The sequence below is a fragment of the Lithobates pipiens genome, unplaced genomic scaffold, assembly GCF_037356315.1.
Source record: "Lithobates pipiens isolate NorthernLeopardFrog02 unplaced genomic scaffold, aLitPip1_a1.2 Scaffold_3, whole genome shotgun sequence".
Lineage (NCBI taxonomy): Eukaryota > Metazoa > Chordata > Amphibia > Anura > Ranidae > Lithobates > Lithobates pipiens.
The window spans coordinates 282,567,429-282,592,333 of NW_027507790.1; the positions used below are offsets into that span (position 1 = coordinate 282,567,429).

Below are 24,905 nucleotides of genomic sequence, written 5' to 3' on the forward strand. Positions count from 1 at the left end.
AACCCCTCATAATGGGCACAGCGGGTGTACAGACCCGGGAACTCAGCACAGGGATGGTGGGAACCCCTCATAATGGGCACAGCGGGTGTACAGACCCGGGAACTCAGCACAGAGATGGTGGGAACCCCTCATAATGGGCACAGCGGGTGTACAGACCCGGGAACTCAGCACAGAGATGGTGGGAACCCCTCATAATGGGCACAGCGGGTGTACAGACCCGGGAACTCAGCACAGGGATGGTGGGAACCCCTCATAATGGGCACAGCGGGTGTACAGACCCGGGAACTCAGCACAGGGATGGTGGGAACCCCTCATAATGGGCACAGCGGGTGTACAGACCTGGGAACTCAGCACAGGGATGGTGGGAACCCCTCATAATGGGCACAGCGGGTGTACAGACCCAGGAACTCAGCACAGGGATGGTGGGAACCCCTCATAATGGGCACAGCGGGTGTACAGACCCAGGAACTCAGCACAGGGATGGTGAGAACCCCTCATAATGGGCACAGCGGGTGTACAGACCCGGGAACTCAGCACAGAGATGGTGAGAACCCCTCATAATGGGCACAGCGGGTGTACAGACCCGGGAACTCAGCACAGAGATGGTGAGAACCCCTCATAATGGGCACAGCGGGTGTACAGACCCGGGAACTCAGCACAGGGATGGTGGGAACCCCTCATAATGGGCACAGCGGGCGTACAGACCCGGGAACTCAGCACAGGGATGGTGGGAACCCCTCATAATGGGCACAGCGGGTGTACAGACTCGGGAACTCAGCACAGGGATGGTGGGAACCCCTCATAATGGGCACAGCGGGTGTACAGACCCGGGAACTCAGCACAGGGATGGTGGGAACCCCTCATAATGGGCACAGCGGGTGTACAGACCCGGGAACTCAGCACAGGGATGGAGGGAACCCCTCATAATGGGCACAGCGGGCGTACAGACCCGGGAACTCAGCACAGGGATGGTGGGAACCCCTCATAATGGGCACAGCGGGCGTACAGACCCGGGAACTCAGCACAGGGATGGTGGGAACCCCTCATAATGGGCACAGCGGGCGTACAGACCCGGGAACTCAGCACAGGGATGGTGGGAACCCCTCATAATGGGCACAGCGGGCGTACAGACCCGGGAACTCAGCACAGGGATGGTGAGAACCCCTCATAATGGGCACAGCGGGCGTACAGACCCGGGAACTCAGCACAGGGATGGTGGGAACCCCTCATAATGGGCACAGCGGGCGTACAGACCCGGGAACTCAGCACAGGGATGGTGGGAACCCCTCATAATGGGCACAGCGGGTGTACAGACCCGGGAACTCAGCACAGGGATGGTGAGAACCCCTCATAATGGGCACAGCGGGCGTACAGACCCGGGAACTCAGCACAGGGATGGTGGGAACCCCTCATAATGGGCACAGCGGGTGTACAGACCCGGGAACTCAGCACAGGGATGGTGAGAACCCCTCATAATGGGCACAGCGAGTGTACAGACCTGGGAACTCAGCACAGGGATGGTGGGAACCCCTCATAATGATAAATTCATCATAATGAACTTTTGTTATTTTATGAATCCCCACACCTTTAGCATTTCTGGCTGTGTCCATCTTGAGCCCTTAGCTCTAGTATGCAGTTGTAACGACATATTCGGTGACCCGTCGCCGTTTGCTACAGAAGGGACGTTCAGTCGCCGCCATCTTGCTACACCCCACACTCCTCCACAGTAAGGATACACCAAGAAGGGGGAAAGCAGACATCTTGGTACACCCACCGGTGTTTTGCATTTTACACATATTTAGAACAGTAAAGTGAGTTTCTATAGTGAAGTACGGGACTTACAACTCCGTCTGACTTGTTAGATGTTGAATTGTAAAAGCAGCGGCATCCCTGCTCATCTCACAGGTTTCGTAATCTGACAGAAGTTCCCATCTTTTAAAAATAAACATCTAACCAGTCAGGCGGTGTTGTAAGTCCCGTATTTCACTATATAAATGCAGTTTATTCTTATAAATACATGTAAAATGCAAAACTCCGGTGGGTGTAACAAGATGTCCGCTTCCCCCTTCTTAGTGTACTGTGGACGAGTGTGGGGTGTAGCAAGATGGCGGCAACGGAGCGCTGAATGTCATTAATCAGGCAGGAGGGTGTGCTTACCTGAGAACCCCCTCCCCCCATCCTGAAGTCTCATGGGATGGATGACATAATTGGCCTAGGCTAGAGACCAGGAAGTCACTGAAGAAATGTAAAAAAAAATATATAAAAAAGTGTAAAACAAGTCAATATAATATATTTTCCAATCTATTGGCTAACGCTGGCAGGATAAGGATTAACAATGTTTATTGGGAGAGCGAAGGACTGGGCCAGTTATTGATCGCTTACCATCCATCTACATGTAAGGGGGGGAACCATCCGATCGACCCCGCCCAACCAATCAACTTGTGTGGATTGAAACGGGTCACCGTCTGCCGCTCAGCCAATCACTTTTGTTTTGCACGATCGTCTTCTGATTCGATCATTTCGTCGCACTGGCCACCATGACACCCGCCCTGGGGAATTTCCTTTAATGTGTAAATACGGGTCACCGGATTGGTGCTCATCGGTGAATGTCCATCTGCATTGTATAGATTTGTCTCATTCATATATAATAGTTGTGACAACTCTCTCCGAGAGATCCCCCTGTTGTCACCCCCCCCCCCCCCCCACTGTGAGCTCACAGTGAGGCCCGGCTATTGCGGCCAGCCTACTTCAGTCCCCGGTGGTGTGAACCCACCTCTACGCAGCGCATGCGCAGGGAGGTAGGCTGATATATATACATAGCTCTTTGCTTTTACAGCAGCAAAACAAGTGCATGAAAGCCAATATCAACTTTACTGTTCCAGTACATGAAAGCGGAACTTCACCGTATCCGAGCTCCGCCCACTGAAAACTCCAATTCGTGTTTAACCACTTCCATACCGCTCACTCCCCTCCCCCTTCCTGAAACAGGCCAATTTTCAGCTCTGTCACACTTTGAATGACAATTGCACAGTCATGCTACACTGTACTCATATTATAATTTTATCTTTTTTTTTTTGGAGAAAAATAGAGCCTTCTTGTGGTGGTATTTAATAACCATGGGGGGGGGGGGGGGTTATTTTTTGTTACAACTTTTGAAAAGAAAAAAAAATTTTTTTTCTTAGTGTCAGTTATAACATTTTGTAAATTTTCCTCCTTCACCGATGGTTGCACTGATAGGCTGTACTGAAGAGGGGGAACTGAAGAGGGGGAACTGAAGAGGGGGGAACTGAAGAGGGGGGAACTGAAGAGGGGGGAACTGAAGAGGGGGGAACTGAAGAGGGGGGAACTGAAGAGGGGGGAACTGAAGAGGGGGGAACTGAAGAGGGGGGAACTGAAGAGGGGGGAACTGAGGAGGGGGAACGGGAACTGAAGAGGGGGGAACTGAAGAGGGGGAACTGAAGAGGGGGGAACTGAAGAGGGGGAACAGAAGAGGGGGAACAGAAGAGGGGGAACAGAAGAGGGGGAACAGAAGAGGGGGAACAGAAGAGGGGGAACAGAAGAGGGGGAACAGAAGAGGGGGAACAGAAGAGGGGGAACTGAAGAGGAGGCCCTGATAGACTGCACTGATGAGGCGGCACGGATAGGTTTCACTGATGAGGCGGCTTCACTGTTGGGGCTGCATTGATGATTTTTTATTTTTTTCCAATGCTAAAATGTATCATTTTAGTGTAAATATGAGATGCGAGGTCTTTTCTCATATTTAAGAGGTGCTGTCATGTAAAACAGATGTTTACATTCCTTGTAATAGGAATAAAAGTGACGACACAGTTTTTTTTTCTTTTTAAAGGAATGGTGTAAAAATAAAAATATAAAATAAAATTTTTTATTTTTTTAAGCGCGCGCAGAAGCGAACGTATACGTGAGTAGCGCCCGCATATGAAAACAGGCGTTCAAACCACACACGTGAGATATCGCCGCGATCGGTAGAGTGAGAGCAATAATTCTACCCCGAGACCTCCTCTGCAACTATAAACATGCAACCTGTATATTATTTTTTTTTTTAAAACGTCGCCTATGGAGATTTTTTGATGGTAAAACTTTGTTGCCATTCCACCAGCGGGAGGCGTAATTTTGAAGTGTGGCATGTTGGGTATCAATTAACTCAGTGTAACATTATCTTTCACAATATATATATATATATAAAAAAAAAATAATAATAATTGGGCTTAATTTACTGCTGTCTTATTTTTAATTAAAAAAAAAAAAAAGTGTATCCCCCCCCCCCCCCCCCCCCAAAAAAAGTGCACTTGTAAGACCGCTGCGTAAATACGGTGTGGTTAAAAACAGTTTTTAACTTGTAAACAACAAATCTCAGAAAGAGGCTTGGTCCTTAAGTGGCTCATTAAAACCCAGTAGTGGGCAAAACGCGTCGGTGGGGTGCTGGTGTGTTCTCTGCTGTGCTGGAACAATAAAGTTGATTTGAGCCGTGTACAGTTTCATTCATATGGGAAATGCATTCCAGAGGAAGTGAGCGCCCTGGTGGCCGGAAGGTGTGTAGCGGCATGACTCTAGAGCCAGTGTCCCCCCCCCCCCCCCAATTAAGGGGCCCATTAAAATGATGCACAAATCTCGAGGCGCCCCAATCTAAATTGTAACTAAATAGAAGGCAGCAGCATCTACACATGTAAGACACCCCAATGTAATAATTCTTCAAAACCATTACACACTGCTGGTACTGACTAGTATTCCAACATTTATTTTCTCCCCCCCAGATTTTCACCCTCATTCAGCTAATTGCCCCTCCCCCAATCAGCGCTGGGGTCACAACAAGTATGCTGTGCAGGCGCCTGACGTGGTCCTCATCAACCGATGATGCCATTGGTTGTTAGCCGATACCCATCAGAAAGCCGATAATCGGCCTACTGCGCATGCGTGACGCACAGCCACAGAGATGTTGCCTAGCGGCCATCTTGGTACACCCGCACTCGTCCACAGTAAGCCTAGAGTTAGAAGAAGACGGCAAGCGGACATCTTTATACACCCCCCCATAGAGCTTTTCACAGCTATTTTTAGGAGTAAGCTCTGCTTCTTATATAGTGAAATGCAATATTTACAAGTCTAATTCTAAAAGCAGCGGGAAGCCCGCTCATCTGACAGGTTTGCTGATGTGACCGAACACCGCCGCTTTATAAATTAAACATCAAAAACGGCATTTTACCGACCTCTAAATCCTGCAGTTCACTACATAAGCTGAGCTGACTGTTAAATAAAAAAAACAAAACAAAACACCACTGTGAAAAGCAAGACTCCATAAAGATCTCAGCTTGCCAACTTCTAACACCCGGCTTGCTGCAGGTGTACCAAGACGGGCACGAGGTAACGTCATTGCGCGTGCGCAGTAGCCCAGGTAGCGGCTTTCTGATAGAAGACTGTCAGGAAGAGGGTCGTAATGGTGCACAATGAAAACCCCGTAACTTTGTGTAACTGAAAAGGCAAGTTTCACCCACCCATCCTCTTCTATACAATTTTTAGGCATTTTGGTGACGTCATCCGATGATGAAACACGTAGGGCGGTGCCTACGGTTTAACTGTCTTTACCTTAGGGTAAGAGTCCATGTGATTGGGTGTTGGTGGCAGCTTCCATCCATCGTCACAACAGTTCAGGAACATCACTCTAAATGGCTGTGTGTGGCTTATTTATTATGGACGTTGTTTAGTACAGCGCCGCACCTTTACCACATTTTGCCAAGTCACCCCTGAAGGCACCCTGGTTGATAGAGGGCGCTCTAGAGTGGCATAAAACATTCACACAGGTGTATTTAGTAGAGATAAGCGATTTCTGTTAGGAGGGTTTCATCGGTTTGCACTAAGGAGGGGGGGGGGGGGGGGTCCAGCATTGACTTGGCGAGCCAGCGATGGACGCCCCCCCATAGTTGGCGGCGCGGACAGAAGAGGCGGGAGAGAGCTGGGAGTTTAAACCAAGATTTATTATCTATAATACAAGTCACATTAAGGCCCTTGAAGATTCTTCCAATTGCAATGAGCGAACTGGCAGCAATACATGATTCAGGGCATCGGCGCAAAGTCGTCATGCACAAAATGACCCAGAGCCCCTCCGTCACAACCAATAGACAGCAACAAACAGAACAGGAAATAACCGGACACCTCCTCCCCCCCCACCCCCCCCCCCGGTGGTGGTACCAGGCCACCCCCCCTCCCCCCATCACCACCGTGTGACAAAGATGGAGGGTCCGCTTCACATTCACATCGCACCGGCTGCTTTCACTTCACATAACCCGACAAGCCGAGAGTCCGGCGCCGGGCCCATCAGAACAAACGCACGGGCGACAGACCCAGAGGGGGGGGGGGGTGGATATTACCGCCATCCTGTTTGTACCTGTCAGCTACATACAAGTCTACAAGATTCCATCTTCCTTCCTATCTACACCGAGCGACCCCCGCCCTATTAATGTGAGATGTCCACGCAACACCAAGATGGCGGCAATACAGACAGCCCGGGGGGAGGGGGTCATGTCTGTCCTCTGGGTCCATCCCCCGTCCACAAAGACAAAAGCTTCTCTCTGGACGCTATGAACACTCTACGCAGAAACTTACATTACACCTTTCAGATCTAACATACAAGTCAGTCCAAAGACACACAACTTCCCCCTCCCACTCTACGTCCGTCCCGACTCACACGCATTGGGCGGGGCAGTTGGGGGGGGGGGGGGTAAAAGGACAGTTACGATAGAATGCAGAGGGGGCAAGGTCAGTTCATAGGAAGTGATATTTAGAGTAATGTCAGGGAAGAAGGGCGGGGGAGGCGTTTACCGACATTTAAAAATGGTTAGTGTATCGACACAGAGGTAGTGAGGACAAGATCATCGTAAATGCGGTAAAAAAAATAATAAAGTGGGTGGAGTCTATTACAAGGACAAGGGGGGGGAGGGGTTCCACTTCAGTAGAATATGTCAGTTTAAATTGGGGGGGGTCTTACCCTTTCTGTATGCAAGAAACGGGGCAGAACATAAAAATAAGATCAGAACGTGAGAAAAGAGGGGAGAAAAGGGGGGAGGGGGGGGGAAGGGACGAGGCACCTCAGGAGTCCAGGAACCACAAACCGCGTGCCGGCGTTCACCCCGAGGTGCCAGGAATTAAAAGAAAAAGAAGAAGAGACGATGCCGGGGCAGCAGTGGTTAAACCAACATAGAGAACCTGTCGGACACATGAAACATGCGTGTGTGGTCTCCAGCCGTGTCACACATTTTAGTGTTCTTCCGTGTAGTAATGTACAACACATACAATTCATGCAGCCCCCATAAAAGCCTAGTATCCCGCGGGCCGCGCCTGTAAGTGCTAAGATATATACTGTGAGATGTGTGTCCGGGAACCAGGTGAGAGGTCGTGGAGGGACCCGGACCGGCTCCCCGTACAATTCACAGTGTTGCTGAATCCAGTCTAAGTGCCACTCCTCCGAGGGGCCTGCGGGAAGTCCTCCAAGGTGGGGGTCCGCGGGAAGTCCTCCAAGGAAGGGGCCCCCGGGAAGTCCTCCAAGGTGGGGGGGATCCGCGGGAAGTCCTCCAAGGTGGGGGGTCCGCGGGAAGTCCTCCAAGGAAGGGGCCGCGGGAAGTCCTCCAAGGAAGGGGCCGCGGGAAGTCCTCCAAGGAAGGGGCCGCGGGAAGTCCTCCAAGGAAGGGGCCCCGTGGGGGTAGCACAGTTCATGTACCAGGCACAGTTTCTCTTGCAGTTAGTGTACCAGGGAAGCCGCCTCCTAGTTCTGTACCAAGTGAAACAAGTGCACGTTCTGTAAGGCTCCATCGCTGGCTCAGACTTCCAAAGTCCCATATCTAGTGGTCCCAACGTATCAAGGCCACCGAACCCTCCCGGCTATGGGAGGTCACGACGTGGCAGGGAACGGGGAGGGCGGACAATGCCTTCTGGGGCAACTAAAGCTGTTGGGGGTGGGGGTGGTGTGGGGGGGGGGGGTGGTTAAGGAGCGGTCACAGGATGTTTTGATCTGTAGGTAGCAGGGTCTGCGAGGGCGACACCGGGGTCAGAGGTGGAGACTGTGGTGGGGAAGCCTGGTGGAGCGAGGGGGTGGATGGAGAGCTCGGGGTGGGAAGGTCCATGGGAGGCCGGTGGTAGAAGAAGTATAGACACTCGTGGATGAAGAGCTCGATGATTGTCTGGTACGTGCGCGTCGCCGTCAGAGCGTCCATGGTGGTGAAGTCCGGGCGCATCAAGGTGGGCCAGAAGCAGATGGACAGGTTCTCGCTGGTCATCAGGTTGGTGTGATGGTGCTGACTGACCCTGTGGAAGAGAAGAGGGTGATGAGTGGTGGGAAGAACGTGGGTTGGGGTTCACTAAGGCACTGAGGGCCCGTTCACACCGGTACCAGCTGGTTTTGAAATTGGGCAGCACCAAAACATAGGACACCACGGAACCACGCGTTTCAGAAGGCGGGAACGTCCGCACATTTGCAAGATGTGTTGGGGTATCATTAAAAATGAATGCCCCCCACACGCGTCTGCAAAAGGCAGAAGAGCATTTTCCTGCGGTCTGGAATAACACGCGTTTTTGCACGTGTTACTAACATCACAAATCCCCCCCCTTACTCAAATCACCTTACTCCCTCTTAGCCGCCCTCCTAGCTAAACCCCTGCCCTCCCCCCCAATCCGTCTCCTACCACAACCCTCCCCCAAATCCCACCTCCTCCCTAAAATCCCTCCCCCAAATCCCACCTCCTTCCTCCTAGCACAACCCCTGCCCCCCCCAAATCCCCCTCCTCCCTAAAATCCCTCTCCTACCACAACCTTCCCCCAAATCCCACCTCCTCCCTAAAATCCCTTTCCTACCACAACCCTCCCCCAAATCCCACCTCCTCCCTCCTAGCACAACCCCTGCCCCCCCACATCCCCCTCCTCCCTAAAATCCCTCTCCTACCACAACCCTCCCCCAAATCCCACCTCCTCCCTCCTAGCACAACCCCTGCCCCCCCACATCCCCCTCCTCCCTAAAATCCCTCTCCTACCACAACCCTCCCCCAAATCCCACCTCCTCCCTCCTAGCACAACCCCTGCCCCCCCACATCCCCCTCCTCCCTAAAATCCCTCTCCTACCACAACCCTCCCCCAAATCCCACCTCCTCACACCTGGAAAAACCTCTGCCTCGCCCCTCTAAAATAACCCTCCCCCCAAACTCCTCTCCGAGAACAAACCTCCTCCAAATCCCACCTTCTCCCTCCTAGCAAAACCCCCAACCCAAATTCCCCTCCTCCCTAAAATAACCCTCCTACCACAAGACTCCCCCAAACCACCCTCCTCACTCAACCCTCTCTCAAATCTTCTCCCTCCATGTCCAAGCCCCCTCCCAATATCACACTCCTAGCGCCAACCCTCCCCCCAAAACCCCCCTCCTAGCACAACCTACCCCCCTCCCCCCCAATTGCCCTTCTACCACAATCCCTCCACCAAATCCCCCTCCTTCCTCCCAGCACAACCCCTGTGCCCTCATAAGCCCCCTGCTCCCACAACCACCCCTCCTCATATTCACTTACAGACCCCTCTGATGACGCCGCAGTGGCAAATCATGTTGAGTGTGTGTGTGGCACGGGTGGTCATTTTGCAGGCTTGGCGGTCCACACTGGTCCATTTTTATACTCCACAGCCACCTTTGGACTACTCGGGGCTTCTACCGAGATGGCGGCCTCAAGCTGGAACCTTCTGAACAGCCACCTAGATACCTACCTATGTGTGGACATGGAAAGTCGCCCCATGATGGCCAATACACCGATGCCGACTTCTAGATGGAAGCCAAGCTGGCCTATTGCTCAGTGTTGCTTGGCTGATACAGCAGGGAACACATTGGGACCGGGGGGCTTAAGGGAAGTTTATTGACCTCACGAGGAAACCATTTACTGCTGTGTGGCCTCCTTACAGCGTGGAGACCACCCCAATATCCGATCCTCCGCAGGAGAGCTCTCTGCATTTCCATCTACATGTGAAGAGTAGGGATGAGCTCCGGCGCGTTCGCATGGAACACATGTAGAGTCCGCCAGGAAGTCGGCGCTGCGCTAATCACAGGCAGTGAGACGTGACCCCCGATGCGCGGCTGCAGAGATTGGACAATGTCTCACTGCCTGTGATTAGCGCTACGCCGACTTCCTGGCGGGCTCTGCACGTGCATCGCGTGAACACGCCTGAGCTCATCCCTAGTGAAGAGCCACCCGTTCCATTGGGAAGCAGATACATGCGGGCCTGGACTGCCCATGTGAACAACATCCGACTGCTGCCATTTCTCCTACCAGATTTCATGCCAAGTAACAACGTGATTCACAAACTGACATTTTTCTCACCATGTATATTACCAATTGTTGTTTTTTTTGGGTGGCCCTCCACTTTAAGAGACTCGGGTCTGAAGGCTCAAAGACCTCCAGGGCTGGGAGAAGATCAGATCCTCTGCCAAGGGTGGCGTGGAAGTACATTTGTGGCCTCTGTGGACAGAGTCGGCTACAAATGAGGTTCCTATTTTACCTATAAATTCCTCCATGATTGCGGGGAAGTCCTCCTGGGATACAACCAATGAAGAGAAGGCACCGCAACATGTCAGGCCTTCAGAGTCAGACCCTTCAGGGGGCAAAACTGCAAGAACCACCAGTACAGTAAGTAGATTGTGAACTGGGGGCACCCGGGGCAGCAGGACTCTCTCCCCCCCCCCCCCCCCCCCCGTGTCTGGGATCATACATGGTGCACCACCAGTACAGCAAGTAGATTGTGAACTGGGGGCACCCGGGGCAGCAGGACTCTTTCCCCTCCCCCCCCCCCCCCCCGTGTGTCTGGGATCATACATGGTGCACCACCAGTACAGCAAGTAGATTGTGAACTGGGGGCACCCGGGGCAGCAGGACTCTCTTCCCCCCCCCCCGTGTCTGGGATCATACATGGTGCACCACCAGTACAGCAAGTAGATTGTGAACTGGGGGCACCCGGGGCAGCAGGACTCTTTCCCCTCCCCCCCCGTGTCTGGGATCATACATGGTGCACCACCAGTACAGCAAGTAGAACGGGGGGCAGCAGGACTCTACCCCCCCGTGTCTGGGATCATACATGGTGCACCACCAGTACAGCAAGTAGATTGTGAACTGGGGGCTCCCGGGGCAGCAGGACTCTACCCCCCCCCCCCCCCCCCCCCGTGTCTGGGATCATACATGGTGCACCACCAGTACAGCAAGTAGATTGTGAACTGGGGGCACCCAAGGCAGCAGGACTCTCCCCCCCCCCCGTGTCTGGGATCATACATGGTGCACCACCAGTACAGAAAGTAGGTAATGAACGGGGGGCACCAGGAATCCTCCCCCTGTTTCTGGGACTAGATCATGAATGTGGTGGGGCATCTGGGGCCGCAGGACTCTCCCCCCACCCGTGTCTGGGATCAGATATGGTATACAGTAAGTAGATCGTGAACTGGGGGCACCTGGGGCAGGACTCCTCTCCTCCGTGTCTGGGATCAGATCGTGGACTGGAGGCAGTAGGACTGCTCCCCCTGTGTCTGGGACTAGATCATGAACATGGGGCACCTGGGGCAGCAGGATTCCTCCTCCCCCTGTGTCTGGGATCATACATGGTGCACCACCAGGAAGGGATAAGGTAGCTCAGGGTACATGGCCCGGCTTTGAATACTCATCCATTAGCTGTGGTAACAGGAAAAGGTCCAGAAGGCTCAGCCCCTCACCATTAACCACGTCGAAGGTAAACCAATGGAACACAGAGATCTCATAAGGCATCCAAGGATTGAGGAACAAGGTATCTCCTAGTGCTGGACCCCTATCTGGGGATGTGCCACAACTCCGGAACCTGGGTAAGCACACCGAGGTGTACACAGGTCCAGAAAGTGGCACAAATGTCAGACGGTCGCATTCTAGGCGAGTTCCACGATGGTAGAAGTCCAGGGGTCTGGGTACGGCCAATGAATCTGAGCTGGGAAGAGTCTGGTCTCTGAATCCTTCTGCCTCTTGATGAATGTGAAAGAAAAAAAGCCCCAGCCTGCAAAGCTCAGGTGCAGAGCGACATGGAAGCTGCCCACGAGGCGTCTCTGAACCGGGCCGGCCCCTCTACAAGAGGGCCGGCCAAAACCAATACAGCAAAAACAGAAAACGTGCTTCCTGCAAGGAGACCCCGCCCCTCCCACCGCTAGGCATTCCCAGCCGTACACCCCTCAGCATGGCTCCTCCCACGTGCACCCCCTGACTATAGAGGACAACTCACCTATTCAAGTGAGAGATGACATATTTGAAGATCTCCTGGTTCTCCTTGGGCAGCTTCCTCAGCAGGTCCTTCATCGCCTGCAGCTTCTGTTCCATGTCATTGATTTCTAAAAACAACAGAAAAATAAACATGTCAAGAATAAAAAAAAAAAAAAAAAAAAAAAGGACACCCCCCCCCGGTGTGAAAGGCTACTTTCACACCGGGGCGGTGCCGGCGGTAAAGCGTCACTTTACCGATGTTATAGCAGGATTTTTAACCCCCCTCCCCTGATATCACCCAAACGATCACACGGGGGGGGGGCATGAGAGGCGCTATTTTTAGCACTAAAAAGCCTGAAAAGCGCTCCAGTTAGAAAGGGGTCTAAGTGTATTAACCACTCCCCCTGGGGGGAGGGGACGTCATTCAACCACTTCAGCTACAGAAGGATCTGCTCCCCATCCCCCAACCCCCCCTTCCGGACCAGGCCATTTTTTATTTTTTTTAATTCGGCACGGTGTGACTTTAACCGACAATTGCGCGGTCGTGCGACGTGGCACCCAAATAAAATTGACGTCCTTTTTTTTCCCCACAACTAGAGATTTCTTTTGGTGGTATAAAAAAATTTTAAAAAAATTAAAAAGGGACAATTTTGAGAAAAAATAAAAAAGTCGTGATCAGTTTAGGCCGAATATATATATATATATATATACACACTTCTATTAGGGCTGAAACAACGAATTGATTATGAAAATAGTAAGCAATAAATTAGTCAGCCGATTAGTCTGCCTGCACACAGAATGCATTATTTTTTTAACCCCTTGCTTACCGGGCACTTAACCGACACCCCCCCCCCCCCCAGACCAATTTTCAGCGCTGTCACACTTTGAATGACAATTACACGGTCATAACACTGTAACCAAATTACATTTTTATCATTTTTTTCCCCCCCACAAATAGAGATTTCTTTTGGTGGTATTTCATCACCTCTGGGGGGTTAATTTTTTAAAATATTTAAAAAGACGGAATTTTTAAAAACTTTTTTTTAATATTTTTTTCTAAAATTTTGCAAATGGGCAATTTTTCTCCTTCATTGATGGGCACTGATGGGTAGCAGTGATGGGCACCAATGGGCAGCAGTGATGGGCACCAATGGGCAGCAGTGACGGGCAGCACTGCTAGGTGGCACTGACTGGCACAACTGGTGGGCATTGATAGGTGGCACTCATGGGCATTGACGAGCGACACTGGCAGGTGGCACAGATGAGGCAGAATTGCCTCTTCCTCTTCGGGACCGATGTCTTGCACATAAGACGGTGATCGGCTTTTTTTCCTCTGTCAGGGTGAGGATAAAAAATAAAAAAAACGATCACGAGCTTTTGTTTACATCATGTGATGAGCTATCATTGGCCGACAGCTGATCACATGGTAAAAGACCGGGATCAGCCCCTTACTCGGATTTGTGATCAGCTGAGTCTCAGTGACCACAGGGGGCGTGCACAGGGGGCGTGCACAGGGGAAGCCCTCATGACGGCCTCCCGGAAATTCAGGTCCACGCTGTGGCCGGCGTTCAGCTATAGCGCAGACGCCAAGAGGTTAAATATCGTGTGCACCTCCGGTGGCACGCGCCCCCTAGTGGCAGTCTATGGTACCGACGTACCACAACGGAAATTCGCGCAGCCGAGCCATGTTGATGACTGCGGTGGCCGGCCCGCAACGTTAAAGTAACGTTTACAAATATCGTGCATTATATCTAAAATGAGGATATCCATAAAAAATAAAAAAAGAAACAAAAAAATAAAAATAAAGGATCACCGTGCTAAACATCATGGCCCCGCCCCAACTTTTCTGAGACATGGTGCTGACATCAATTTTAGAGTTACCTTTTTATTTTTTTTCCTTGAAATGGTTCATTTCCTCAGTTTAAATATTTGATACGTTTTGTAATTGTGAATAAAATGCGTGTTTATGAGATCTGCAGATCATTGCGTTCAGTTTCTATGGAGATTTTACACAGAGGCCCCCCAACTTATTTTGGAATTGGGGGGGGAGGGGTTGTAGATCCAGATCTGGGACACGCATGCAAGCCCGGGGTCAGAACGTTCGCTCTTCAAATTTATTTTCGGTAACTGACTCTCAGCCGGAAAGGACAAGAATGACCCGCCCCTCCCCCCTCCCCAGACCTCCACCTCCAGGGTAGAGATGTGGACACAAGTCTAAATCTCCCTTTCCTTCGACCCACGTTCAGATCAGAGGCAAAAATACGACTCAACAGCACATTTGTGCCACGCCCCCCCACCCAACACACCCCCAAACACACCCCCCCCCCAAACTGCAGATCTAAAGGAAGCCTGAAAAAACAAGCCATGGCTCCCTCTATATCTATCTATACAGATCTTCTCCTCACACCACCGGAAAACGTGGTCAAAGCCGTATAATGAAGGACAGAAGAGCCGAAGTCCAGAGTAAGGGAAGTCTCCTATCACAGAGCCCTCCAACGCGTTGCTCCACTTACTGAATGCGTCCACCAGCTCAGTCTGGAGGATATACGGCACCAGGGGGTCCGGCAACTCCGCAAAGAAACTCTTCAGGGCTCCCGCCACCGTGTTCACCGTGAAATCCTTCTCCGCCAAGTCCAGGTTATGATCTGCAGGATGAAGAAGGCCAGTGTGAGGAATCTTTCAATGTAAGCAGATCACTACTCCTCGCATGTGACGTCACCTCCCCACGCATGTGACGTCACCTCCCCACGCATGTGACGTCACCTCCCCACGCATGTGACGTCACCTCCCCACGCATGTGACGTCACCTCCCCACGCATGTGACGCCACCTCCCCACGCATGTGACGCCACCTCCCACGCATGTGACGTCACCTCCCCTCGTATGTGACGTCACTACCGTCACCTCCCCTCGTATGTGACGTCACCTCCCCACGTATGTGACGTCACCTCCCCACGTATGTGACGTCACCTCCGCCACCTCCCCTCGTATGTGACGTCACCTCCCCACGTATGTGACGTCACCTCCGCCACCTCCCCTCGTATGTGACGTCACCTCCCCTCGTATGTGACGTCACCTCCCCTCGTATGTGACGTCACCTCCCCTCGTATGTGACGTCACCTCCCCTCGTATGTGACGTCACCTCCCCTCGTATGTGACGTCACCTCCCCTCGTATGTGACGTCACCTCCCCACGTATGTGACGTCACCTCCACCACCTCCCCTCGTATGTGACGTCACCTCCGCCACCTCCCCTCGTATGTGACGTCACCTCCGCCACCTCCCCACGTATGTGATGTCACCTCCGCCACCTCCCCTCGTATGTGACGTCACCTCCCCTCGTATGTGACGTCACTACCGTCACCTCCCCATGTATGTGACGTCACTACCGTCACCTCCCCACGTATGTGATGTCACCTCCCCACGTATGCGACGCCACCACCGCCACCTCCCCTCGTATGCGACGCCACCACCGCCACCTCCCCTCGTATGCGACGCCACCACCGCCACCTCCCCTCGTATGCGACGCCACCACCGCCACCTCCCCTCGTATGCGACGCCACCACCGCCACCTCCCCTCGTATGCGACGCCACCACCGCCACCTCCCCTCGTTTGCGACGCCACCACCGCCACCTCCCCTCGTATGCGACGCCACCACCGCCACCTCCCCTCGTATGTGACGCCACCACCGCCACCTCCCCTTATATGTGACGTCACTACCACCACCCCGTATGTGATGTCAGTACTGCCACCTCCCCCATACGTCCCTTCCGTCATCTCCCCCCCACACATATACAACGTCCCTCCCCCACTCTTCAGTGTCGGTCGCACATCACTCACCTTGATCAAACTGCCTCTGCAGTGAATCCATCTCTGATTTGTTCCCGCTGACTCTGTAGATCCCCTCCGTGCTCATCCCTGCGGAGGAGAGAGATCCATTATACAAACCCAACAATCCGCTGACATCTGATCCCTATTGGTCCGGCAATATCCCATGGAAAGTGTTTTGTTCTTTCCATCTGTCCAATAACCTCAAATGTTCCCGTAACCTCTTGTGCCGCACTCTTATTGGTTACCTTACATTTTAGGTAGGGGGGTGTTCTGTAGTCCTGTCTGCTGCACCCCCCATAGATACCATACACCAAGTGAGCGTTGTCAACACAGGACAAGACTAGGAACCCCATCCCCAGGTGAAAAGAAAAAAGAAAACAAATGCAGCCACATCCAAGCACTATTAAGCTGCAGCGTATCAAATACACCAAACACTTTATTAGGCCCCCCTTCCTAGTAGCGGGTTGGACCCCCTGCGGCCTTCATTCTTGGTGGTGTAGATACTACAAGGTGTTTGAAACGTTCCTCAGAGATTTTGCTACATAGTAACATCACAGTCACTGCAAATCCATGATGCACGTCCCAAATCCACGTCCCAAACGGGCTCTATTGGATGAGATGTGGAGACCATTGGAGGACAGGCACCTCATTGTCCAGTGGTGAGATGAGTGGAGCTTTGTGACATGGTGCATTATCCTGCTAAAAGGCCCATCCCCCACCCCACACCATTACACCCCATCCACCAGCCTGAACCGGGGATACCCCATCCCCCACACTATTACACCCCCACTCACATCTGGTGGGCTCACCACGTTGCCTATATGGAACCAGGTCACAAGGGGAGGGGGGGGCGGAGCTGAGCACACGACACAAGGGGAGGGGGCGGCGCTGAGCACACGACACAAGGGGAGGGGGGCGGAGCTGAGCACACGACACAAGGGGAGGGGGGCGGAGCTGAGCACACGACACAAGGGGAGGGGGGCGGAGCTGAGCACACGACACAAGGGGAGGGGGGCGGAGCTGAGCACACGACACAAGGGGAGGGGGCGGAGCTGAGCACACGACACAAGGGGAGGGGGGCGGAGCTGAGCACACGACACAAGGTGAGGGGGCGGAGCTGAGCACACGACACAATGGGAGGGGGCGGAGCTGAGCACACAACAAAGGGAGGGGTGGAGCCAAGGACACGACAACCTGCTGCCATTTCCCCGCACACTCACCTGTGGTCTCGATGTACTCCACGCACTTCTCAATGAACACCGGGATGGGTCTATCGGGGGTCACCACATTCACCAGTGGCACCCCGAAATAGTTGCTCTCCCACGTCTGCTTGGTCAAAGATGGTCGTAGTTTGGGGGTTCTTTTCTATGGGAAGGAAACAAAAAGGAACATGATCAGAGATGGCCGTGACCCCCCATAGAAGACCCCACTAAGGATACTTCCCTACACACAGCATTGTCTATTCCACGGAATGTTCCAGCAATTATCCTCCACAAACCAAAAACACCCCCATATACCCCTCCTCCATAGTCAGACACACCCCTCTCTCCAAGCCCCTCCCCTCATCATCGTTACATAGTTGGTGAGGTTTAATAAAGACAGACGTGTGTTCCGTCTACATCTTCCTTTATCCCTGTATATTGGGGTCTACAAGATGTCCATCTAAGAAGTTTTTGAAATGAGAATATTACCTGCTGAAACCACCGATTGTGGAAGGGAGTTCCACATTCTTACCACTCTAACCGTAAAAACCCCCTTACACAGCTCCTCCCCCAACTTCACTGAGTGGCTCCCTGTCTTCATGAGTGACCTGAATAGTCTCCTCCCTACGCTGGGATCACTATGAAGATATCTGGAGATCATCAGATCTCCTCTCAGAGTCTCTTCTCCAGAGAGAATAAATGTAATGCTTGTATTGGTTCCCCATCACTGAGGTCTTACAGTCCCCTCACCCACCCCACGTCACCGGGCTCCTACAGAACCCCCCCCCCCCCATCACTGAGCTCCTACAATCCCCCCTACCAGTGAAATCTCCCCAATGTGGACACAGATGGTAGAAATAAAACAGGGACTTCAGTCAAAAATGGAAGTTTTGGTTTTTAGTTCTACTTTAAAAAGTGTTACTTCACCATTACAGAAAAATCATAAAAGGTGAAGAAATACCGTACAGCCCAACCCTAAATCCTGCTGTACTTACCTCACTCCAGGGATTTGAATTACTGCGACAGGCCCCGCAACAGGCACCGCGACAGGCCCCCGCGACAGGTCCCCGCGGCAGGCCCCGCGACAGCATGAACCAATCAGGATTAACCTGCTCCGTCTCAAAAACGCTGCACAGGGAGGAGGGAGAAAAAGTAGGGATTTCCAATATCTGGATTGCTGAATCGGCTGCAGGAGCCCCGAGAGCTCAGCATCCCCCAGAGGCAAGTACAGTGAGGATCTGGGGGGGGGGGGGGGGGGGTTCACACTGATGCGATGCAGGAAATGCACAAGATGAGCTGTGTTTCTCCCGCATAGCATCTTACAAAGCAAAGCAATCGCACATCGTCCATGCAATCAGCTGGGGGTGTCAATGTTAGATTAACGCCCCCCCCCCGATGTGATTCAGGTGTTGTAAAAAAATAAATAAAAATTACAATGTTGAAAAAAAAAACAATATTTTTTACTTTCTGCTATAAAACATCCAATACAAAAGAAAATAAAAAAAATCACATTTCTTCATATATTTTAGGACAATATGTATTCTGCTACATGCTTTTGGTAAAAAAAAAAAAAAAAAAAATCCAAATAAGTTAATAATTTTGTGTGAAAGTTATCACGTCTACAAACTATGGGATGTATACAGGAATATAAATATATCATTTTTTATATATTATATATATATTTTTTTTTTAAATACTGTCACTAGTCAATATGCCTGATCACCACCTTACCAGTCATATGATGCTGCGCTGGTTACAGTATGTGAAAAATTGATTTACTTTCTCTCTCTCTATATATATATATATATATATATATTTTTTTTTTTATTTATGTTCCGATTTGTTTTTTTTTTCCATTTTTGTTTTTATACATACTTTCAGCAGAGTAGTTCAGCGTCACCCCAGGGATCTGGGACTTTTTATTTTTATATATGGTTATTACATATACAATAGTGATAATCTCAGCGGTCATTATCTGCTTTCCATTCATGCGCAGCTTTGCTCATTGCTGATATGCTGTGATTGGCTACAGCTGATCACATGGTACAGGAAATATAAAATACACTAGGGAAATGACCGGACCAATGATATTCCTATATATATATATATATATATATATATATATATATATATATATATATATATATATATATATATATATATATATATATATATATATATATATATATATATATATATATATATATCGTGTGAAATAATGATGAATAATCATAGAAAACCAAAAACACAAAGCCGGATACTATAAATCACTCCCCATAGTTTGTGCTGAAGTTACATAACTTTAAAAAAATAAATAAGAACACAGCGGTACAGGTAACCAGGTATTATGCGATAGCTATGGGCCAATCACAGCATGTCAGCAATAATTTGGGGGGAGGGGTGTGGGGTAAGTACCCCGGCACAAACCCATCTCACTACTGACAAAATTGTGTTTGCAAAACCACTAAACAAACATCATGTCAAAGAAAAAAAAAATTGCAACAATCTCCATTTTATTCTCTGAGGTCTTGTTTAAAAAAAAAAAAAAAAAAAAGAGAGAGAGACAAAGAGATGGATTTTATCTGCTTTGCAGGGAAACAAAACCCATCCCCCCCCCCCCCCCGAAAGCAGGTCTGCGGAGTTTACCTCGCCAATCAGCGGGTGCCGGTGTCCTGTCAAATAGTGTCCCCCGTGTAGTGCACATGCACAATACACAGGACAAGCAGATTCTGAAAATATCTGAAGATGAACGGCGCCTGCGCACTGAGTCCGGGTTCTGCCCCACCATCCAAGTGGACATAGAGTAGGAACAAAAAGTGCGGAGCAAAGTGAGGCCACGCCCGGAGTGTGGCGAGGGGCCCTCTCTATGTGCAGCCCGATGACCACTTGGATGGTGGAGCAGAACCCGGCAAGCGCCGCTCATCTTTGGAGATTTTCGGAATCGCTGCGCCTGCACAGTACGGGGCGGACACTTTTCGATAGCTGGACATTTTTGGACAGAACACCGGTGTTCCGTCAGAGTTTTTAACAGAAGTGAGGAAATGTACACAGAGTATCTGACAAAAGTAAGTACACCCCTCGGTGACATGTCTTCTCTCTTTTCATGTGACAACACTGAAGAAATGACACTTGTCTACAATGTAAAGTAGTGAGTGTACAGCTTGTATAACAGTGTAAATTTCCTGTCCCCTCAAAATAACTCAACACACAGCCATTAATGTCTAAACCGCTGGCAACAAAAGTCAGTACACCCCTAAGTGAAAATTTCCAAATTGGGGCCACAGTGTCAATATTTTGTGTGGCCGCCATTATTTTCCAGCACTGCCTTCACCCTCTTGGGCATGGAGGTCAGCAGAGCTTCACAGGAGACCACTGGAGTCCTCTTCCCCTCCCCCATGATGACATCACAGAGCTGGTGGATGTTGGAGACCTTCCCCTCCTCCACCTTCCGTCTGAGGATCCCCCACAGATGATCAATAGGGTTTAGGTCTGGAGACATGCTTGGCCAGTCCATCACCTTCACCCTCAGCTTCTTTAGCAAGGCAGTGGTGGTGTTGGAGGTGTGTTTGGGGTGGTTATCATGTTGGAATACTGCCCTGCGGTCCAGTCTCTGAAGGGAGGGGATCATGCTCTGCTTCAGTATGTCACAGTACATGTTGGCATTCATGGTCCCCTCAGTGATCTGTAGCCCCCTAGTGCCGGCCCCAGACCATGACACTCCCACCACCATGCCTGACTGTAGACAAGACACACTTGTCTTTGTCCTCCTCACCTGGTTGCCCCCACACACGCCTGACACCATCTGACACCAAATACCTTTATCTTGGTCTCATCAGACCACAGGACATGGTTCCAGTAATCCATCTCCTTAGTCTGCTTGTCTTCAGAAAACTGTTTGTGGTCTTTCTTGTGCATCATCTTTGATATTTAACAGCTTTCCCTGCCAGTGTCATTAATACAGTGACAGTGCATATTTTTTTTTTTATCACCAGTGACTGTATTGGGGTCACTGGTTCCCACAAAGTGTCAGATTGTCCGTCACAATATCGCAGTCCCGCTACAAGTCGCTGATCACCTCCATTACTAGTATAGAAACAATAGAAAACCTGTGTGTGTATTATATATATATACACACACACACATCCCATAGATTGTAAAAGCTATAACTTTCACAAAAAAAAATATATATATATTTTTTTTTTAAACAAAAATATGTAGCAGAATACACAGCGGCCTAAATTTGTGAACAAAATTAGTTTTTACATTTTTTATTGGATGTTTTATAGCAGAAAGTAAAAAAACAAAAAAAAACACTTTATATTTTTCTAAATTTCAGTCTTTTTTTCATTTATAGCACAAATAATACTCCTCAGTGATCGATACGGAGAGGTTTGTGGGGGGAAAATGAAGAATGTACTTTGTATTCAGTGTTGCACAACTGTCCCCTTCACACAGCGCTGCAGCACTATGAGCCATTGGGTCCTGCCGCTGTCAATCAAATGCAGTGAGGAAGTGTGTGGGCGGAGCCAAGCCCCACTGTGCAAGTCTATGGAGTGCGGCTTCATACACACTATATTCCCAAAAGTATTGGGACGCCTGCCTTTACACACATGACCTGTAATGACCCCCCAGTCTTACTCCGGAGGGTTCAGTATTGAGTTGGCCCTTTGCGGCTATAACAGCTTCACCTCTTCTGGGAAGGCCGTCCACAAGGTTTAGGAGGGTGTCTATGGGAATGTCTGACCATTCTTCCAGAAGAGCATTTGTGAGGTCAGGCACTGATGTTGGACGAGAAGGCCTGGCTCGCAGTCTCCACTCCAATCTACTCATCAGGTTGAGGTCAGGACTCTGTGCAGGCCAGTCAAGTTCCCCCAAACCAAACTCGCTCTTCCATGTCTCTATGGACCTTGCTTTGTGCACTGGTGGGCAGTCATGTTGGAACAGGAAGGGGCCATCCCCAAACTCCTCCCACAAAGTTGGGAGCCATGAAATTGTCCAAAATGTCTTGGTATGCTGACGCCTTAAGAGTTCCCTTCACTGGAACTAAGGGGCCAAGTCCAACCTCTGAAAAGCAACCTCAACACCAAAATGCCCATTCCCCCCCCCACACACACCATAATCCCCCCTCCACCAAACAACCGCCCCTTCCGCACCATAATCCCCCCTCCCCCCCACTATAATCCCCCCTCCACCAAATGATTTGGACCAGTGCACAAAGCAAGGTCCTTAGAGACTTGGATGAGTGAGTTTGGAGTGGAGGAACTTGACTGACCGGCACAGAGTCCTGACCTCAACGCCCCCCATAGAACACTTTTAGGGTGAATTAGAGCGGAGGTTGCAAGCCAGGCCTTCTCATCCAACATCAGCCTTAGGGGTCCTAAAAGAGCCAAGACCAGGGGACAGCACTGCAGGCTCATCCTCTAACTTCAAAGTGGTGAGAATCTTGTCAATAAGGGCCAAGTGGGGTCTCTAAGCCTGAGAGTGATGGGCGAGACCTGCGATGCCTCAGATGTGACACCAGATGGTAAAAACTTCAGAGACTCAAAGACCTCCAGGGCTGGGAGAAGATCAGATCCTCGGCCAACGATGGCCTGGAAGTACATTGGTGGACAGAGTTGGCCTATAAATTCCTCCATGATTGGGGGAAGTCCTCCTGGGATACAACCAATGAAGAGACAGCACCGCAACATGTCAGACCCTTCAGCATCAGACCCTTTAGGGGGCAAAACTGCAGGAACCACTAGTATAGCAAGTAGATCGTGAAATGGGGGCACCCGGACTCCCGAGAAGAGGAGGGAGCATCGCCAGGGGGGACCCGAGAAGAAGAGGAGGGAGCATCGCCAGGGGGGACCCGAGAAGAGGAGGAGCGAGCATGGCCGGGGGGACCCGAGAAGAGGAGGAGGGAGCATCGCCAGGGGGGACCCGAGAAGAGGAGGAGGGAGCATCGCCAGGGGGGACCCGAGAAGAGGAGGAGGGAGCATCGCCAGGGGGGACCCGAGAAGAGGAGGAGGGAGCATCGCCAGGGGGGACCCGAGAAGAAGAGGAGGGAGCATCGCCAGGGGGGACCCGAGAAGAAGAGGAGGGAGCATCGCCAGGGGGACCCGAGAAGAGGAGGAGGGAGCATCGCCAGGGGGGACCCGAGAAGAGGAGGAGGGAGCATCGCCGGGGGGACCCGAGAAGAGGAGGAGCGAGCATGGCCGGGGGGACCCGAGAAGAGGAGGAGGGAGCATCGCCAGGGGGGACCCGAGAAGAGGAGGAGCGAGCATGGCCGGGGGGACCCGAGAAGAGGAGGAGCGAGCATGGCCGGGGGGACCCGAGAAGAGGAGGAGGGAGCATGGCCGGGGGGACCAGAGAAGAGGAGGAGCAGCATGGCCGGGGGGACCCGAGAAGAGGAGGAGCGAGCATGGCCGGGGGGACCCGAGAAGAGGAGGAGCGAGCATGGCCGGGGGGACCCGAGAAGAGGAGGAGCGAGCATGGCCGGGGGGACCCGAGAAGAGGAGGAGCGAGCATGGCCGGGGGGACCCGAGAAGAGGAGGAGCAGCATGGCCGGGGGGACCCGAGAAGAGGAGGAGCGAGCATGGCCGGGGGGACCCGAGAAGAGGAGGAGCGAGCATGGCCGGGGGGACCCGAGAAGAGGAGGAGCGAGCATGGCCGGGGGGACCCGAGAAGAGGAGGAGCGAGCATGGCCGGGGGGACCCGAGAAGAGGAGGAGCGAGCATGGCCGGGGGGACCCGAGAAGAGGAGGAGCAGCATGGCCGGGGGGACCCGAGAAGAGGAGGAGCAGCATGGCCGGGGGGACCCGAGAAGAGGAGGAGGGAGCATCGCCGGGGGGACCCGAGAAGAGGAGGAGGGAGCATCGCCAGGGGGGACCCGAGAAGAGGAGGAGCGAGCATGGCCGGGGGGACCCGAGAAGAGGAGGAGGGAGCATCGCCAGGGGGGACCCGAGAAGAGGAGGAGCGAGCATGGCCGGGGGGACCCGAGAAGAGGAGGAGCGAGCATGGCCGGGGGGACCCGAGAAGAGGAGGAGGGAGCATGGCCGGGGGGACCCGAGAAGAGGAGGAGCAGCATGGCCGGGGGGACCCGAGAAGAGGAGGAGCGAGCATGGCCGGGGGGACCCGAGAAGAGGAGGAGCGAGCATGGCCGGGGGGACCCGAGAAGAGGAGGAGGGAGCATGGCCGGGGGGACCCGAGAAGAGGAGGAGCAGCATGGCCGGGGGGACCCGAGAAGAGGAGGAGCGAGCATGGCCGGGGGGACCCGAGAAGAGGAGGAGCGAGCATGGCCGGGGGACCCGAGAAGAGGAGGAGCGAGCATGGCCGGGGGGACCCGAGAAGAGGAGGAGGGAGCATCGCCAGGGGGGACCCGAGAAGAGGAGGAGCGAGCATGGCCGGGGGGACCCGAGAAGAGGAGGAGCGAGCATGGCCGGGGGGACCCGAGAAGAGGAGGAGGGAGCATGGCCGGGGGGACCCGAGAAGAGGAGGAGCAGCATGGCCGGGGGGACCCGAGAAGAGGAGGAGCGAGCATGGCCGGGGGGACCCGAGAAGAGGAGGAGCGAGCATGGCCGGGGGGACCCGAGAAGAGGAGGAGGGAGCATGGCCGGGGGGACCCGAGAAGAGGAGGAGCAGCATGGCCG

At 52.2% G+C, this 24,905-nt stretch overlaps 1 protein-coding gene across 1 annotated transcript in view; it reads right to left on the bottom strand.

Moving 5' to 3' along the window:
- Nucleotides 1-5,966: 5,966 nt before the first annotated feature.
- The window catches only part of ARHGAP35 (Rho GTPase activating protein 35), a gene marked incomplete at its 5' end in the record, with an annotated part of 36,338 nt that continues 17,399 nt past the window's right edge, over nt 5,967-24,905 (bottom strand). The window contains 5 exon segments of the mRNA XM_077463216.1: nt 5,967-8,310; nt 12,266-12,371; nt 14,757-14,888; nt 16,083-16,160; nt 17,294-17,438. Coding sequence (XP_077319342.1) covers nt 8,001-8,310; nt 12,266-12,371; nt 14,757-14,888; nt 16,083-16,160; nt 17,294-17,438 — 771 coding nt within the window. The 3' untranslated portion in view covers nt 5,967-8,000.